At 41.7% G+C, this 18,449-nt stretch overlaps 2 protein-coding genes across 4 annotated transcripts in view; one reads left to right on the top strand and one right to left on the bottom strand.

Moving 5' to 3' along the window:
- OTOP2 (otopetrin 2) overlaps positions 1-18,449 on the bottom strand; it is a 62,438-nt gene that overhangs the window by 18,087 nt on the left and 25,902 nt on the right. The window lies entirely within an intron of this gene.
- USH1G (USH1 protein network component sans) lies at positions 1,960-16,042 on the top strand. 2 transcript variants are annotated; one of them, XR_005556638.1, is made up of 3 exons: positions 1,960-2,195; positions 12,919-14,238; positions 15,821-16,042. XR_005556638.1 is itself a non-coding variant. In XM_039342892.1 (3 exons), exons 1-3 carry the CDS (start codon positions 2,032-2,034, stop codon positions 15,822-15,824), a joined length of 1,410 nt encoding a protein of 469 aa, XP_039198826.1. In that variant the 5' UTR covers positions 1,960-2,031; the 3' UTR covers positions 15,825-16,042. The 2 variants fall into 2 exon arrangements, 1 of the variants encoding a protein (XP_039198826.1); XM_039342892.1 differs by having other exon boundaries at positions 12,919-14,160.

The raw sequence follows: 18,449 nt of genomic DNA, 5'->3' as shown, positions 1-18,449 counted from the left end.
ACAGATCTGAGGGTCTCTGACAAAGGAGGTGGGACCAGGGCATGTGCCAAGGCATGGTCCACTGGAGGAGCCTCACTGTTCCTCTCAGGCCATGCAGTGGGGGGGGGGGCTTATGGAGCTAAGACTGAATGTGTTTCAGCATAGATGGACACCACAAAATTGTACATTAGCTCCTGGCTGGCCTGGACACGGGCAAGGCAGAGGGGGCCGTTCCCTCATTGTTTCCAGGATGGCTTCGTGGGCCACATTAAACCACTTTGCGGGCTGCATCCAGTCCCTGGGCCTTGTGTTTAACATGTCTGATTTGGTGTATGGCAGGAGGCACCCATGTACTATATCAATAGGAGTCAAACTTAGCTTAGTAGTGTATTTTTCCTTCAGTGTGAAATCCAAGTTTGTTATTGCTTAATAAATGACATCTCTGCTAGAATTTCATGCAGGCTGGTTTGTTTTTAGATTGATTTATATTGGCTTAAGGCAGTGGTTCTCAACCTTTCTAATGCCGCAACCCCATAATACAGTTCCCCATGTTGTGGTGACCCCCAACCACTTATACATCACCGGGTGTCAAGGGCGTGGCCAAAGAAAAGGGGAAAAAAATGGCGGACAGCCTTGTTTGGCGACCCCCGTGAAATGGTCGTTCGACCCCAAATGGGGTCCCGACCCACAGGTTGAGAACCACTGGCTTAAGGGAAGAGAAACTTAAGTTAATTTAGAGCTGATGCACTTTTCTGTCTTATTTTATCTGAACCCACCACAAAGCTGTGACCAATAAAAGACCTGTGTTCCACACATTTATTTACTTTTCGCATTTCTGAGCATAAACATAAAATATAAATTGTAGCTCCATGCAGATGTGCGTATGTGTATTGTTCCCATCATCAATGCATTGACATGCTACTGGAGATTAGACTGCCTTTAGTAGCTCCTGTGCAAAGATGGTGGCCTGCCAAGCATTTGTTGGAGATGAGCTCATGCCTTCTGTTGTAGTGGAGTGCCAGACTGTCACCTGGATCCATTCTCTAAATGGCTTCATAAGCCTGGCCTGGCATAGAACCTTTGATATAGTGCAGGGGTAGGCAACCTTGGCTCTTTTATGACTCGTGGACTTCAACTCCCAGAATTCCTGAGCCACCTTGTCTGGCTCAGGAATTCTGGGAGTTGAAGTCCACGAGTCATAAAAGAGCCAAGGTTGCCTACCCCTGATATAGTGGTTAAGGTGCATCAGGGTAGGAACCCGGCAACTGTGAAAACCAATTGGGAGACTTGGACCAATCCCTCTTTCTGAAATTTAGGAAGGAGTCAGTGGAAAAACACTTCTGGAAATCTTTGCCAAGGAAACTGTGGGGACTTGTCCATACAATCACCAGGAGTTAACATTGACTTGAAGGCCTGTGCGTGCACCCCTCACCATCACACACAATCACTGGCCAGCAGTGATACCACATAAGGGACAAGAGAGTTTAAAGTCTAAAGTGATTGTGTAATAATTGTATATCTTTCTTTTCACTTATCCCCCCTAAAGGAAAAAAAGGATGGAGGAATTGGTGAATCAGCATGGGGAGTTTCCATGTAGAAGGAGATAATTTCTGAATATTTTCACTCACTCTTCCAGAATTCTTTGGAAGGGGCAGAGTATAACTCTGCAATAAAACCTGAATCCTGAGTCTGGATGATTCTCCATATTCTGAAGTGCTGCACTCTTGATTTAGCAGCTGTTGCTTTGGTAATTCAAGCCAAGGTTTCCAAAAGCACATTCCCAAGCATTCCCACCAGACAAGCAGCACAAAGGAGAAGTGTCTCCTGTGAGGGGCTAGCAAAGGCAAAGGCAGGAATTTTTAGGACCCAGGGGAATCCACGGCAATTAATATGCCTTCAGTATGAGGAGTTCCTGCCCTCTCCGGGCAGGGAATCTCAAATATCCTGGCAACGGAGCTCCCTCCTCTCTTGACAGCTGCTTTCCTAGAACTCTGTTGCCATCTCTGTGCTGCTCGCCCTCCCAGTGACATGGGCAGGCTTTAAGGCTACACTATGAATGACCAATACCACCGTGCAGCCAGAGATGGCTATCTGGACCTGCTGAAGGAAGCCACCAAGAAGGACTTAAATTCCCCTGATGAAGATGGCATGACCCCAACCCTGTGGGCCGCCTACCATGGCAACTTGGATGCCTTAAGGCTGATAGTTAGCAGAGGGTAAGTCTGGTGTTTGCACTGTTCTGTTTTGGTTTTCATCCAGGCCTTGGTGGTGGTGGTGGTGGGGGGGAAAGTTCGTCCCTTCTTTCTGGGTATCAACTCCGCTGAATCTTGCAGGCCACTGAGATGACAGCAACTTTCATTTGTACCTGGTGGCAGGTGAGATGCCCTGAGTTCATTGTTGTTTTGGAGAAGGTCAGGGTTTCAGGAGTTCATTGTTGTTTTGGAGAAGGTCAGGGTTTCAGGATGTGCCCATCTATGAAGTTCTAGACTTATTGACAGTATTTGTCTCGAGACACTAGGAAAGCAGAAAAACTCTGACTTGGATCAGTTCCAAGTTTGGATGGGGTGAGGAGAAGAAATATTGAAGGAAGTTCCTTCAATATTTCTTCTCCTCACCCCATCCAAACTTTTAACAGCTGAATGTTTTGCTTACTTTGGTCTAGAACGGCCTCCATCACACCCCAAATTCTTGCAATGTACCCACCCCTTGGGTTTAACTGAAAACTTGGATGGGGTGACCTCATCGGTACGATTTTTTGCTGTTCGTGGATTGGCTGAAGAGATGCATATCTTTGCTGAGGGGAAGAAACTGTTTTGTTCTGAGCCTTCATTTGCACTACAGTCTGAAGAAATATTTCATAGAATCGTTGAAAGTCAAGGTTGGAAGGGATTTTGAACGGTTTCTATTCCAATCCCATGCCCAGTGCAGGACTCCATTTAGCATCTTAAGCATCTCCTTTCCAACATCCATTGAAAGAAGTGGGCTGATTAAGATTCTCAAAATTGTGATCAAAGGCAATTTCGATATAGGCAGTTATTTTCTATGATATAATCAGTGACGATATTAATTATAGAAAGAGTAGAGAAGGGAGGATAAAAATTCTGATGAAGGTAACAGAATTCTGAGGTTGTTCTTCTTGAGCTGAGCTTTACAAGAGGTAAAAGAGCTGGGTTATAGTAGAAGTAGTCCTCAAGTTATGGCCCTTTGTTCAGCAACTGAACAACAAGGGGGATTTATGACCGGTCTGTGAAGTTATGGCCTTTGCAGCATCCCCATGGTCACATGATTATGATCTGGGTGTTTGGTGCCTGGCTTGCAATTACAACATCAGAGCAAGTCAGTCACATGATCACCATTTGCAACCTTCCTTGCTGGCTTCCCACAAGCAAACTGAGTGAGGATGTAGCTCCTGTAAATTGTTCCTCCTACATTTTCCTCAAAAAGTCCCACTACAGAGTAGAACAGGGGTCTTCAAACTTAGTCCTTGTGGACTTGTGGACTTTAACTCCCAGAATTCCTCAGCCAGGCACACCAGGAATCCTATACTCTGCAGTGCCCCTCTGCTCATCTGGGACTCCCACCTCTTCTCACTTAATGACTATGGGGTTACAACAGCAACTGGGACTGCCAGAATTGCTGTTGCTAAGTGATGGGGTCACATGATGTTGCATTTTGTGACTGCATTGCTTAGCAATCTCAGTCCCAATTGTCATTATATGCTAAAGGTCATTTATAACACTTCTGTGTGATATAACTGGTCTTCTTCCCATTTTATAGATGAACCAGTGGTAATAAATCGGGGCTTGCCTAAGGTGAACCAGTGAGTAGTGGCATCTTTTTGAGCTACTTTCATGTCTAAAATATATTGCAATGGCATCACTGGTCCCCAAGATTTGGGGGACAAAAGGGGCATTGGTCTTACCTGAACGCCTTTTCTCAGTACGGAGATGGATAATCCACCGATGGGTTTTCTCTGTCTGCCTGCTCTTGAGACCAAGTAGCCAAAACTTGACACGCCCCCACTTCCTGTGGAGTCCATTCTTAACTTGGTCTCTGCTCGAGAAGACTCGTTTTGGTGTGGCTCTCAGCTTATCAGGTTAGACAAAGAAATCCATTGATTGATTATCCCTTAATAATTGGCTTCCCCTTCCCAAAAAATAAAAATAAAAAAAAATAAAAAATTGCCACCTATAGGAATTTAACCACAAATTTTTCTGGAGATCAGTCCTGATCTCAAACCTAAAATTAAAAGGGGGATTGGTGGGAGGGTAACTTCCCCACAGATATCAGCCAGCCCCAGGGCTCTGGGGGTGGAAAGGGGGGGGGAAGAAGGCATCAGCAGAGACTACTTGCTGAACCTTTTCCCCAACCACTAATTGTTCCTTGGGATCATCCCTGATCTTATATTAAAATTGAAAAAGGGGGTGTGGGGGGGAAAACTCCCCACGGATCCCAGCCAGCCCCAGGGCTCTGGGGGTGGAAAAGGGGGGAAAAAGGCATCAGCAGAGACCACTTGCTGAGCCTTTCTCCCCAACTTTCCAAGGGAATTTTTCCTCAATTGGGGGAAAAAATAACGATCTCCAGGTCCGGATTCAAACTTGAATTCGGATCGTCGGAGATTCCCTAGCAGCCCAGGGCAACCGCGGGCGCCATTTTAGTTGCCGCTTTCAGGCAACAAAGGCAATCCCCGGCTGGGATTCCCCTAAAATGTCACCAGCACGCCAAATTTAAATCCCTGGGCGCAAGCAGCTTCCGGGAGGCCGGGGAGCTCATTTTCAGAGGAAAACGAGCCGTGGCCACCCTCCTTTTAAAAAACCGAAGCACAGGAAGGGAGTAAGCCCCAACTAAGAACTGGGGGCTAGAGAACCCTCCTGGGAACCGCGAAGCCCGTTTTCAGAGAGAAACGAGCCGCGGCCGCCATCTCTTGCCAGAGGAAGGCAAACGGAGCTTAAGGAAACTCCACATCATATCTGGAAGCACTGATAGCGGCGGAATAGGAGCGCACAGCCAGTGCTCCACCCTGATATGCATATATAATAATAGGATAAAATATAATAATAATAAAAATAAATAAATAAATTTTAAAAAAAACTAAAGCTAAAAATTAAGCTACTGCATGGCCAACAGGCCTAAAGGCAGAACACACAATATCATCATCATCATCATCATCATTGTTGTTGTTGTTATTATTATTATTTTATTATTATTGTTGTTCCTATTATTATTATAATAGTAATAATATTAATAAGAATAAATTCCGCTCTAGGTGACTGCCATTTGATACCTTGTTGTGTATTAAGTCAGACCTACAGACCCTTTTGAGGTCGCCACTGATATTTTTTGCCTCCCTTTTCTTTTTTCTACTGGTGCACGTTGCCTGGTCACCTAAGGCCTTCGGGCAGAACCCAAAGAGTGGTTCCAAACATGCCTTCGGTACCTCCCTCAGCTACCATGACCTTAGCCCAGAGAGAATATTTTTGTTGTGGTTGGGTGATCAGGGGAACAGTCCTGGTACTTGTTCCAATTTCGCTCCCGCCAATACTTGCCTGCCTGAGCGTCATTGTCTTTGTCTTTGTCTTTGTCCTTTCAAATTCATGATTTCACAAATATAAGATACATATTAATAAATGGAAACAATATGGGTTCACTGAGGGATTTAAAAAAAAATATTTTTATGATGATATTATAACACAGATTCTTATAAGAAATTGATGTTTCTCCTGACTACCAAGTATGAAAACTATCTCTGATGTGCAGGCCTATGTCCCTTGTTTTTCATTTCTTGTATTTCTGAATTTTGCTGGATTCAGAACCCCATTTTTAAATATTGATGTACTGGACTGAATCAAGTAACAGAATTCTCTTTAAGTGCCACAACTGAGTAAACTAGTATTTTTCCTTTCTTACTGGAATTCATATCTCTTACTTTAAAAACACAGCCAAAAGCTGTAGGATGAGGTGGAAATTCAGAAATCCATATAATTCTGCTCTAAGGTAAAAGGCATAGAAGTTGGTTTCTGCAGAAAGATGCTCTTAGTACTTACAAGCTGAAGTAAATATTCCCAGCAAAGAATCTTTCTCACCGCCTGGCTAGTGTTTAATGAACTGAAAAAAAAAAGGCTTGCTGTCTGTTGAAGAATATAGTACTAAAAATGCTCCTGCCCTTTTGGCAAAGAATCTTATTAGGAAATGATAGATAGTCCTGATATTTTAAAAGAAGCTTCCTTCATTGGCTGTGTTTTATTGGGGGAGAAGAAATATTTACAGGAACGTAATTGAAATAAACAAAGAATTTGCAAGAGAGAGGGAGAAAGATTTACTATCTTAAGAAAAGCCAAAGCATTGAAGTTCAACAGTCAATGCTTCCCTTTTTAATTAACAACAGTTTCATTTTCTATGTGGGCAAAGATGAAATTTGAAAGTAAGGTTCAGAGAGCTGTGGGCTCAATTATTGCTTTTGCCCTTTGCAAAATTTCTGGGGATTTTTCTGAGTCAAAATCAAGCAGCTGTACTGTGGGCACAGAGTTAGTGAGAAATCACATGGATCTATATATCTGGTTTCTTCTTCAAGGCCATGTCTGCACTTGTACCTAACAAACCTAACAAACATGGTCTGGCAACATCATTTTTCTGCCATTGCTCCCATGATTTTGATTCTATAAGCAAGATGGACTTCAGTCATCCTTAGCTCTAGCATTATTGAAAGAATGTGTTTGCTGGTACTCTGACACCATCCAAGGGTAGCCACAAGATGTGCAAAATATGCCAGGTTTGGCCACCCTTCACCAGTGAGTTGAAGCAAAGTGATAAACAGGATAGGGATTGGCATCAAAGGCAACAAATTTTATGTTGGGAGACTTCTTTACTGATTCAAGAATGGGTGAATTGTGCATCAGGGCCTCAGCTGGTATCTCTCTTGTTCTATGCTTTAAGCATGGTGACTGAACTGTACGTTCATAGCCCTTACCCTACAGGTAAGAAATAGGATGCAATATTCCTGTCATACATTACATAACAGATGGATGGTTTGTGTATGTAAAATCTTAGTTCTAGATTGTTTCTCTCTTTGACTAGTTTCCAATGAATGGAAACCAATCAAGGAGAGAAGCAATCTAGAACTAAGGAGAAATTTCCTGACAGTTAGAATAATTAATCAGTGGAATACCTTGCCTTCAGAAGTTGTGGGTGCTCCACCACTGGAGACTTTTAAGAAGAGATTGGACAACCATTTGTCAGGAATGGTATAGGATCTTGAGTGGGGGTTAGACTAGAAGACCTCCAAAGTCCCTTCCAACCCTATTGTTCTGATATTCTATCTACAGTTGTTTTTCATCCAGCATAGGCACTAGAGGGAGGCAGGATTCTGCCTAGCTCATTAGTTTCACAAAAAGCATCTCTAGTGTTCTAATGAGGGACAAGAGTAGAATTAATGAGATGTCTGGAAAAAGGGAGGTGAGTCAGCATTTGCTGGGCAAGATCTTCGTTCTTCACTGCAGGCCTTTCACAGCCTCTTCAGTGGAGCATCTGTGATGGGAGATACCAAAGCTGATGATTAGTGGAGGTCAGCCAGGAAGGGCTTCAGGAGATGAGACAAACAAAAGACAGCCTGCTCTGTTGGCAGCCTCAATCTCTCTCAGACAGAGGGCTCTTCAGTTCCTCTTGTGTTATTCCTGAATGAAAGTAGGAGTTCTCTTCATTCATGTAGGGCATTCAGTACTTCAGATATAATATGTCAAATCTGGCATGGGACACAATTTGGAAAGAATATTTTATTGGATTTGGATCTCTTTGTAGGAGGTTGCAAAAACCTCTGATGAAATCTGTGGTGTGCTTATATTGCCGACAAAGGAAAATTAAACACTGACGGGAAGAAACGATTGAAAGGACAAAAGTGATACTGATGTATAGATAATATGGCATAGACAATCCATATATAGGATACACCCTGATACTGATAGGAGTGGGTGTTAATAGATTTGGAGTACAACTTTTTCTGTGTAAGAAGGAAAAGGGGCAACAATGACACATGAGAATCACAGAAGAATTATTTTTTTAGGACTGTGTGGTAATTAAGAAATAATTTGGAGAATATGCTTTGGGGTTGGTGAGGATATGAACATAACACTGTTTCACAACTCTTTACAGCAGCTGCATCTTTTCTCATGACATGGCTATTTTTCGCTGCTGCCTGGGAAACAAGATGGCTGCCATATTATCTATACACCAGTATCACTTTTGTCCTCCTCCTATTGGATTGTATCATGCTATCTGTGGTAAGAAATGCCCTTAACAAAGTAGCATATACTGTATTTGCTATAACACTTTTATTATTGTATTAAATAGATGTCCCCATTGATTGGAGTATACAGTAAGCCAGTGTAGTACAGGACTTTCTTACAACAGGATTTTCCCATTGTTTCCCAATACTTGCTGATTCCTGCTTCTGTTTGTTTTGCAATGTAATAATTGCACATAATTATGTTTTCCTTAACCTGATATACTAGTTGAGTCTATTAGAGTTTTCTAGAAATGAGGATCTGAAATAAATGGGAAGGTGATCTCAAGGTTGCTTCCTCTACCACTCCCTTAACCGTATGGGACTAATTTGCTCTCTGTTTTCCGTATTCCCCTTGCCCACGCATATGGGGTGATGCTTAAATGCTGCATATCATTATACCAGACAGTGATGGAGGTTATGTAAGTGGATGATACCAACCTAGTCCTAGGTCAGAATGAATGATATTGTGATCTGCCCTGTAACACTGAAACTTGTCCCATTTACGGTGTGTTGCCTTGCATTTGAAAATTCTTTGGGTGGGAAGAAAGCAATAAGCCATCTCCTTCGTCACTCCAAGTCACAGCTTCCGATTCAGAAACAAATATTAATTATCTTTCTGCTGAGCTCCCTGAAGAATGATTTTCCCCAAAGATATACATATTGAAAGGGGTGGATGGGAATTATCATTTTGTCTGAAGGAATAGTCTGGCAACATTTCAAAGGAACATTTTTTTTTCAGATAAGTGAGGTAGTTAGACATTGAGGTTTTATTAAACAGTAGCAAATACTTTTAACTGTTTACATTTGTTGCCATTTGGGTTTTCTGGCATAAATGCTACAGTTATTTGGATAACCCTGAGTGGATTACCAAGCACAAGGGGGGGGGGGGACATCAATGCACTATAACTCCTGGTAACCCTGATCTGAAATGCTGGCTCAGTAATTCTGGGAGTTGAAGTCCACGAGTCATAAAAGAGCCAAGGTTGCCTACCCCTGGTATAGGGCCTCCTGCTTGAGCAGGGGGTTGGACTAGAAAACCTTCAAAGTCCCTTCCAACTCCGTTGTTCTGATTCTGATCACTATGGTCAGTAGCAAGGAATATGGGGGAGGAGAGAGTTTATAGTGCTATAAAATAGGGGAAGGGCCCCCCAGGTATACTACACCTGTAATATCGAATGGCATTGTCGGTGTAATCTTTTTTTAGTGCGTGATTTTTGACTGCATGATTTAATAGAGTTAAGTAATAAGTAATACAATGCAGAGCAAAATATGATCTCAAGAAAGAGACTCTCCAAATGCAGCATTTCTGCAGTAGAGGCACCGGCAACCCACCACTGTATTTCTGTGTTCTTCTCTTTTAGCAGCTGGAGTCCAAAGGGGTTGGGTGGGGCTGTTTTCCCATTCTCTCATCCTGCCTTCAGAGCCCTCTATAGATTTCAGAGCAGGTTCAGAGATAGGGTTACCGTGAAGTCTAGATTAGTTCTACCATCTGAACTCATCTGGTTACTTTCTGCTCAATTTGTCAATCTACTGTATAAAAATGCTCAGCGTGAATTTCTCTGTTGATTTAGGTCAGGAGCACACAGCTATTTATAGGGTACAGTATATTTATATACCCTAACCTTTACTCCCCCCCTCTGGATTTAAATGAGCCTCTCTTCACCTATTCCATAAACATAGATACTGTTTAGTAATTACAATTACCATGTTTTAGCTATTGGGAAAAGCATCTAACTGAGGAAGAATGGGGCATGCCATCACCCCAGATTTAGTGGGAATTTCTACTTAGGAAAAATGATGTCTTTATGGCAGGCAGCTGCTCCTTAGTTCTAGCATCAGATTTTTTTAAAAAAAAAACCAATGGGTTAGTAAATGCTGCAGCATATACAGAAGTCAGTAGATGTGGCGGTTGGTTAGCAATTTGACAGGATTTTCCTAACTCCAGGAGCTGTCATAGTTCAAGATATGGGGCACTGACTGAATGTTAGTTTCCCCATTTCCTCCTGTTTGGCATGTGGGTACACTAATTGGCTCTGGTTATTCCCATCCTATTCTTAGTGTTTTGAGGCTAGCAAGTTTAAGAATTAATTAGAATTCAGAGGTAAACAAAATCAGCATCCAAACACTATCACTCAAGGCACGTGGCACAAATATATATGCGTTTCTTTTTTATTTTATTTGCATTTATTGCCTACCACATGACTCTAAAGCCGGGGGTCCCCATCCCCCGGTCTGTGGACTGGTACCGGGCTGCAGCATGCCAGAAACCAGTCCACACAAACAAGTGGGATACAGGCAGCACACAAAACCACACACTCTCCAGTCTGTGGAAAAACCTTTTTCCATGGAACCGGTTCCCGGTGCCCAAAAGGTTGGGGACGTCTGCTCTAAAGTTCCTCATAGGATATTTGAGCACACAAGTCCAGAGGTCAGTGCTTATAGTCAAATGAACAACTGCTCTGTGCCTCACTGACTATGGTAAACTCATTTTGTCCCTCTGCACAGATGACCTCACTTAGCGAGTTAATAGTGATGCATGAATTAAATGGTCATATGGCTGATAATTTTCATGCTTAATAATAGTGAATCCCAAGTTCAGAGGACAATCATGACATAATATACTTAATATGGTATGCTACAGGCTGCAGAGGAACCATAATTTTTGATGCTTTTTTCCCTTCTACAGTGAAGAACAGCACTACAAAGATCAATGCCGCCAAAATCAATAAAAGTTGCCTTTTCCTCAAAAGGAGTTTCTATTTTTTTCAATCTCATTTTTACAAGGCTTTCATGCTGTGTGGTGCTTATTGTGATGATGTGGGTGCTGGTGTAGTTACTTTTCCTCCAGAAGTCTGCAACTTCCTTTAATCACCTATGCTTCTGGGGGAAAAAAAATAACATAGGAGGAATTCCATCATGACTTTCCCTAGAGAGTGAATTGATGGCTGGAAAATCATGGACGCTGCAAATTAATGGAAGATAATAATCTACAGCAAATCTATCTTGCAGCAACCTAGTACCTCACATAGGAAGATTTTATCAAAATATTCTCAAACTAAGCAGAGAAGTATTGAAAAAAAAAAAAACATGGACAAGATTTTTCTGCCCAGCATTATTTGGGATAAATGTGGTACAATGTATTTATATTTCTAGGAAATATACAAGGGGTTACAGTGCAACAGGGAAAGAGAGGAGGAGAAAAATGACTGTGATCTTGTCCTTTTCTTCTTCTTGCACAGAGACATGTATGCCACTCTAATACACAGGCATTTATTCAGAACATTAAAGCCATGTGTGCCTTGTACCCAAAGCTTAGCTCTGGCATTTTCAGTTTCACTGTCTCTTTAACCACATACCATCAATAATTTATTCCTTGCCTGCAATTCATCAAATATTGATATTTTCCCTCAATTTCCCACTACTGATAGGTCAGTATCAAGGCAGGGGAGAGAGGGTGGGCTAAGCAAGTAGCTCAAATGAACAGAACCTAAGTGGTTCTGTTCAGCAGGGAAGTCACTAACCAAAAGAAACTCTGCTCCCCACAATCTCTTGTCTGGCAACTTCCCTTCTTGTGGGTCTTTGCATTCCCCACATTATCAAAGTGAATGAGAAATGTCACGGATGTGTTTTGAGATGTCAAGATTTGTGTCAAAATCCACGTCACAGTCCCTTTAGCACTCGTTAACGTTGGGAAGCTGCCCAAATATCCACGCAAAGAAAGAGGAATATGCCTCCTATCTTGTCTTATACATTTCAAAGAGGCTAAGAAGTATTGCAAAAGCCTTACTTGGACTCTACTATTGCCATGTTTTTCTACAGAAGCATCTAAGTTCTTTTTTCTTTCCTATTCTACCCGCAGAGCAATCTTTTCAGGCAGGACGTGTAGAAAAGATGTCTAATTTAAGGTTGAAGGAGACCCTGGAGCTAATCTCTCTCATTTTAGTGAGAAAGCATAAGATAGGGAATTGGAAGTGGGCCAAGTATGTTGCGTAAGCTTCTGAATGAGCAGAATGTACAGTAAAATAAATGAACTAAATGTAAAAGTTGCCAAGTATTATTTTTGCAGTACATGAGGCTTGATATGTGTGCTACATGTGCTCAGTTATCTATTTAAATGTGAAATGCATAAGGTATTTCTCTTTTCACAGATACCGTATACACTTCCCAGCTTATAAAAACCATGTTACAAATATTACTGTTGGGCACCACTTCCTCCTTCAAAAAATGCTTGAAAAATAACAGTTTAACAGCATAAATATGATAAAGTAGTAACAATAATGTAAAATTATCTGTATTTGTTAGCCTTCCTCAAATGCCTTTTAGATGGGACAAAAACTCAGAATTCTCAGCCAGGATGGCAGCTGGGTAAATGTTCTGAGACTTGATCTCCTAATGCACTCAGAAGGCACAAAGCAGGGACAGACTAGTCTGTGCCAGCCTTCTCCAAACTGGGTGCTCTCCACAGCTATGGACTTTAACTCCCAGAATTCTCCAACCACCATAACCATTGTTGAGAATGGGAATTGAAGTCCATACAACTGGAAAGTAACCAACTTATGGAAAGTTGATTTTGGTATTTTCTGTAAGTCTAAAAGAATATCTACAAAATGAGATTGCAGACCTCTTTGAGAACTTACTATCTGTTTCTCACACCATTTTAGGGGTGATCCAGACAAATGTGACATCTGGGGGAACACACCTCTTCATCTGGCAGCAGCCAATGGCCACCTGAATTGCCTCTCCTTCCTGGTGTCTTTTGGGGCCAATATCTGGTGTCTGGACAATGACTACCACACACCGTTGGACATGGCCGCCATGAAGGGTCACATGGAGTGTGTGCGTTACTTGGACTCCATTGCTGCAAAGCAAAGCAGCCTCAATCCGAAGCTGGTGAGCAAGTTGAAGGACAAAGCCTTTAAAGATGCAGAGAAACGCATTAAGGACTGTGTAAAGATGCAGAAGAAACATCATGAAAGGATGGAGAAGCGATACAAGAAAGAGATGTCTGACCGCTCGGACACGATGAGTTTCTCCAGCTACTCCAGTAGCACCCTGAGTAGGAGACTGCCACACGTGTCCATGATGAATTCCTTGCCTTACTCTCAGGCCACCATACAGGGCACAGCCAAGGGCAAGACAAAAATCCAAAAGAAACTGGAGAAAAAGAAACAGGTGGATGGGACGTTCAAAATTTATGAGGATGGGAGGAAAAGCGTGAGGTCCTTGTCTGGCTTACAGCTGGGCAACGATGTCATGTTTGTGAAACAAGGCACCTATATTAGCCCAAAGGAATGGACTCGGCGAAATGTTAGAGATATGTTTCTGTCTGATGAAGATACTGTCTCCCGTGCCATAAGTGACCCAGGTTTGCACATGGACTCCACCCATTCTGAGGTCAGTACTGATTCTGGCCATGACTCTTTATTCAATCGGCCTGGACTTGGTACCATGGTTTTCCGGAGGAACTATGTCAGTAGCGGTCTATTTGGGATTGGTCAAAGTGAACCCAGTATTTTGGGGGAAGGCAATACAGACAGGATGAGTGTTAAGCTTCACAGCCGCCTTCAATGCTCGCCAAGTCTTAACGACAGTATCGGCAGTGCCAACAGCCTGCAGGAGAGGAATCTGGAGGACTTGCCCTGGGATGAAGTGGAACTGGGTCTGGATGATGATATCGAACCCGACACTAGCCCTCTGGAGACCTTCCTGGCTTCTTTGAATATGTTTGAGTTTATTTCTATCTTTAAGAAGGAGAAGATTGATCTGGAAGCTCTGATGTTGTGTTCAGACAATGATCTGAAAAGTATCAACATTCCGCTGGGGCCCAGGAAAAAGATTCTGGATGCTGTTCAAAGAAGGAAAGAGACTTTGGACAAGCCTGATGTCATAGAAGACACGGATCTGTAAGCAATAGAACTGCTCCACTTCATACTTGTGGGTGCCCTCAGGTCTTCAACATATGACGCGCATAACTTAGAAGGGTACTTGTTACATACTCCTCACCTAAATAGGGAATGTTTTAGTAGATCATGGTATTGTTAGAAGAAACTCTGCCTAAAACTTGGTGGGAGCTTGCCAACCTAACTGATAGAATTTGAATGATAAAAAAGGGGTCCGTATAAATGTTTCAGTAGCTATGAGATGAATAAATAAGAATTAGAAGTACTCGCTATATTAATGTAATACAATATTCTGCAGCTTTCTTAGTTCTGAATTCTTATTGTCCCTAATCAATATTATCCTATTTTCCCCATTAAACCTATTGGAAATATATTGGTTATCTTTCTAAATGGGCAATCCTTTTGAGTTGAAGGGGTGCATTGGCTTCTATGGAGCCTTTTAGGTGCTTAACAAATGACCAGTCTTGGCAAGGAGACCCACAACACTCTTGCATTCACAACAGTGGGGAGTGATCTTGAATTACATAACTGAGAAGAGACCAGTGGGAAACAGCCCTGTCAGAAAGACAAGGCATGCCAGGGGATACAGGAGGAGACAAGAATCTGCCCGTAGCAAGTGGCACTTTAACAGACCTGTTCCAGTGTGAAGTAGCAATAGTGAGAGCAGCATGCAGTCCTACTGATGCCCAGTTTCATACAGGTCTCAGAGCCAACATTTATACTGGAGAGAAGTGGCCATCAGTAAGCACATCCCTTTAATAAAGAGAAGGACGAGGGGTGACATGACAGCAGTGTTCTAATATCTCAGGGGCTGCCACAAAGAAGAGGGAGTCAGGCTATTCTCCAAGGCGCCTGAAGGCAGGACAAGAAGCAATGGATGGAAACTAATCAAGGAGAGAAGCAACCTAGAACTAAGGAGAAACTTCCTGACAGTTAGAACAATTAACCAGTGGAACAACCTGCCTCAAGAAGCGGTGAATGCTCCAACACTGGAAGTTTTAAAGAAGAGACTGGACAGCCATTTGTCCGAAATGGTATAGGGTTACCTGCCTGAGCAGAGGGTTGGACTAGATGACCTCCAAGGTTCCTTCCAACTTTATCATCATCATCATTATTAAAAGCTTTAAACTTATGTATGGAGATCTAAGCAGATTGGAAATCTAGAGGAATTGCCAAGAGGAATGTTTCCAATCCCCATTGAGTAAATCCAGTACTGAATACTGGCAATCCAGGAGCTATCAGCTAAGCTTGCTACTGGCATGATCTCTCTTTCCTCTTTAAAGCAAATGACTTTCATTAGAAAAATGTTTATTTCATTCTCAGGTTGTCTTTTCAAATCACTATTTTCCTACAATATAGCATCCTTATTCAGTGGTGGGATTCAAATAGGTAAACAACCGGCTCTCTGTGTGGATGCCACTTCCGGAAATCCATTCTGGGCCTGGGCAACCAAAAATTAGCTCCCGGTTCTGCTGAACTGGTGCGAACCAGCTGAATCCCACCACTGTCCTTACTGTTATAAGCCAAGGCATAACAAAAAGCAGGGCTGCCAAGTTACCAGTCTCCCCGCCATTTTATGCTGTTTCATTAGTGATTAGTTTCTGTTTATTAATGCCACAGTAATATCACTGTTCATTAACAAAACCTGTTTTCTCCATTACAGATAGCCATGAACGCAGGGGAAAACCACTTCTAAGTTGCCAGAAATTATCTTCTAGAGATCCGATCGAATGCCACAACAAAACGCCTCAATTCTTTCTCAGTTTCCTTTTTCTGCTTTACTGTCTGCAGAAGCTTGTCTGGTGCTAAGGAGCTTTTTTTTTAAGGGGGAGGGGAAGGAACGCAATTGCATTAAACTAAAACATATAATCTACTGGGAGAGCTAATGTGCAAAATAAAGATGAACTAATAAAGATGATTTCTTATTCCATATGTTCTAAGTGCTTAGTAAAATAATGGAAACATGGGGTGTTTTTGTGGAGTTAAGAATCGCAAGTCTATGAAAAATAAGCCATGAGAGGAGAAATAATTTATGGGAAAGACAACAATTAAGGGACACAGCTAGTCCTCGACTTATGACAGATTCCCCCAAAAGGTGGGATTCAACATGTTCCAAAGTTCTCCCCCCCATCGTGTGACCGCATTTAAAATGCTCGGTAACCAGCCTGCTTTTACAGCTGTTTGCAGCTTCCTGTGATCATGTGACTGCAATTTACAACAAAAACATGATTCATGAGGTTTTTGCAAAAAATTGGCATCTACTTCCAGGTTTTGGCAAAAATGCTCCATAACAAAAATGGGTTCTCTTAATGACTACTCCCCAAAAAAATAAAAATCAGAAAATCAGGTCAATCACATGATAATCCCCTTTATAAGCATCATGATTTATGGGCATTATGGTCATGTTGAGGATTACCTTAATGCCATTTATCTAAGGTTTCTATATATTGACTGCAAAAATCTGGACTACCACTATTAAGCAGTAAACAATTAAGGTTTATTTGCATGAACCTTATCTTCACATATACAGTGGTAGCTCAAATGGGAGCTATTTGACTGCTTCAAAATTGGTCAAATTTGGTACTCAATGCATTTTGATGTGAACATTTTGTCCCGGTACTCATCATTTATCCTGATACTCAACTTGCAAGGTAGAGCTAATTGGTGTTGGCTGCCTTGTGACTCAATATCCCTTGTGGCCAAAATAAAGGATTACATCTGTTTGCCAAGTACAAAGATTGCCAACACTAATTCTCAGGGCTTTTTTTCTCATAGAATGCCCAGAACGGAGTTCCGGCACCTTTTTTGGATGGAACCTTGTAGGGTAGGCAAGGCAGGTTGTATGAAGTGTGTGAGTTCCGGCACCTTTTTTTTTTTTTTTACAAAAAAACCACTGCTAATTCTTGATTATTACTACTCACACCTTAGAATCCTTGATAGATTACTGACAAAGATGCTGCTGCTTCATGCTAACTATCTAAAATTGTAAAATGATTATCTAAACTTATAAACTACCTACCTAAAATCATAAACTGGTTTTTAATACAATTGTCCTAAGGGAGAATTTCTCCCTTAGAAATTTCTTAAGGTGAAATGTATTCATCTTGTGGGTGATTAGGCCTTGTTAATGCTAAAGTTCAATGCACCAGGACTATCTGCTGTGCTGGCCCCTGTTTTGAATGGGACCTTCAATAGATCTTGTACAAGTTGTGTGTTCTGTTATATGTAAGACATGGTTGTCTAATCTTTTAGCTTGTCTGGGATGCATTGAGTGAAGAGGAATTATCTTGGTCCACATATAAAATATATGATACAGTTAATGTATACAAATGACAAACTTCCTTTTTAATTATTTTTTTATTATCTTCTGGGTCGCAATTTGTTTGTGGGTCATGGGCTGGACGTGCCTCATGTAAGATCTATCTAAGCCCTCACCCTTAACTCTTATGCAATTTCTGGAAGACATAATGATGTATGTGTGCCACATTAATAGCAAACAGATAGGAGCCCTGCCTGTTTGCCAAAGTCATTTCTTTCAACCACCTACACACCCAAGCAGACAGAAGTTTCTTCTGGGTTTATGAACAATAGTTTTGGGAATGTGCTACAGTACAGATGTACAGCATGAGAATATATGCCACCCTCCTTCAGGGGAAGGGAGGGTGGCGTGTTGCCCAGATATAATCCCTCTTAACTAATCCATTTAACCTCACTCATTATGCAGAAACAATGAGTGATCATTCATCCGTGTGTGTCTTTGCAAGCTATTATAGTTTAGCTATGAGCATATGTGTAGGAAATACATAATAGTTACTAATACTCGTCACATTCAGTGTTTATAATTTTACTTGCCTATGCACACTTCACCAAATGTACCAAAGGGTGTGTGTATGTGTGTGTTGAACTGATTCAGTTTCTTCATTGCCAGTTTTTATCTTAATATCACCATCGTTTAGATCAGGGTTTCCCAACCTTGGCAACTTTAAGATGTGTGGACTTCAAGTCCCAGAATTCTCCAGCGAACACAGCTGGCTGGGGAGTTCTGGGAATTGAAGTCCACATATGTTAAAGTTGGCCAAGATAGAGAAACCTTGGTTTAGATGCAATCCATTTTCCCCCTCCACTTTCTATCTTGACTTTTAAGATAAGGACTTTTATATCTTTTTGTTTTCTGGCAACAGAGTGGTGCCATCTTAAACTGTTAATGATTCTGCTGCCGATTTTTATTTCCATTTCCAATTAATCTAAATTGTCTCTATGTGTAAACTGAATAGAAAAGTGCTTAAATACAG

Source organism: Crotalus tigris, unplaced genomic scaffold (genome assembly GCF_016545835.1).
Source record: "Crotalus tigris isolate CLP2741 ecotype Arizona unplaced genomic scaffold, ASM1654583v1 scf7180000017814.3102382, whole genome shotgun sequence".
Lineage (NCBI taxonomy): Eukaryota > Metazoa > Chordata > Lepidosauria > Squamata > Viperidae > Crotalus > Crotalus tigris.
The sequence above is the reverse complement of the archived record's forward strand: the minus strand, read 5'-3'. Positions and strand labels throughout refer to the sequence as shown.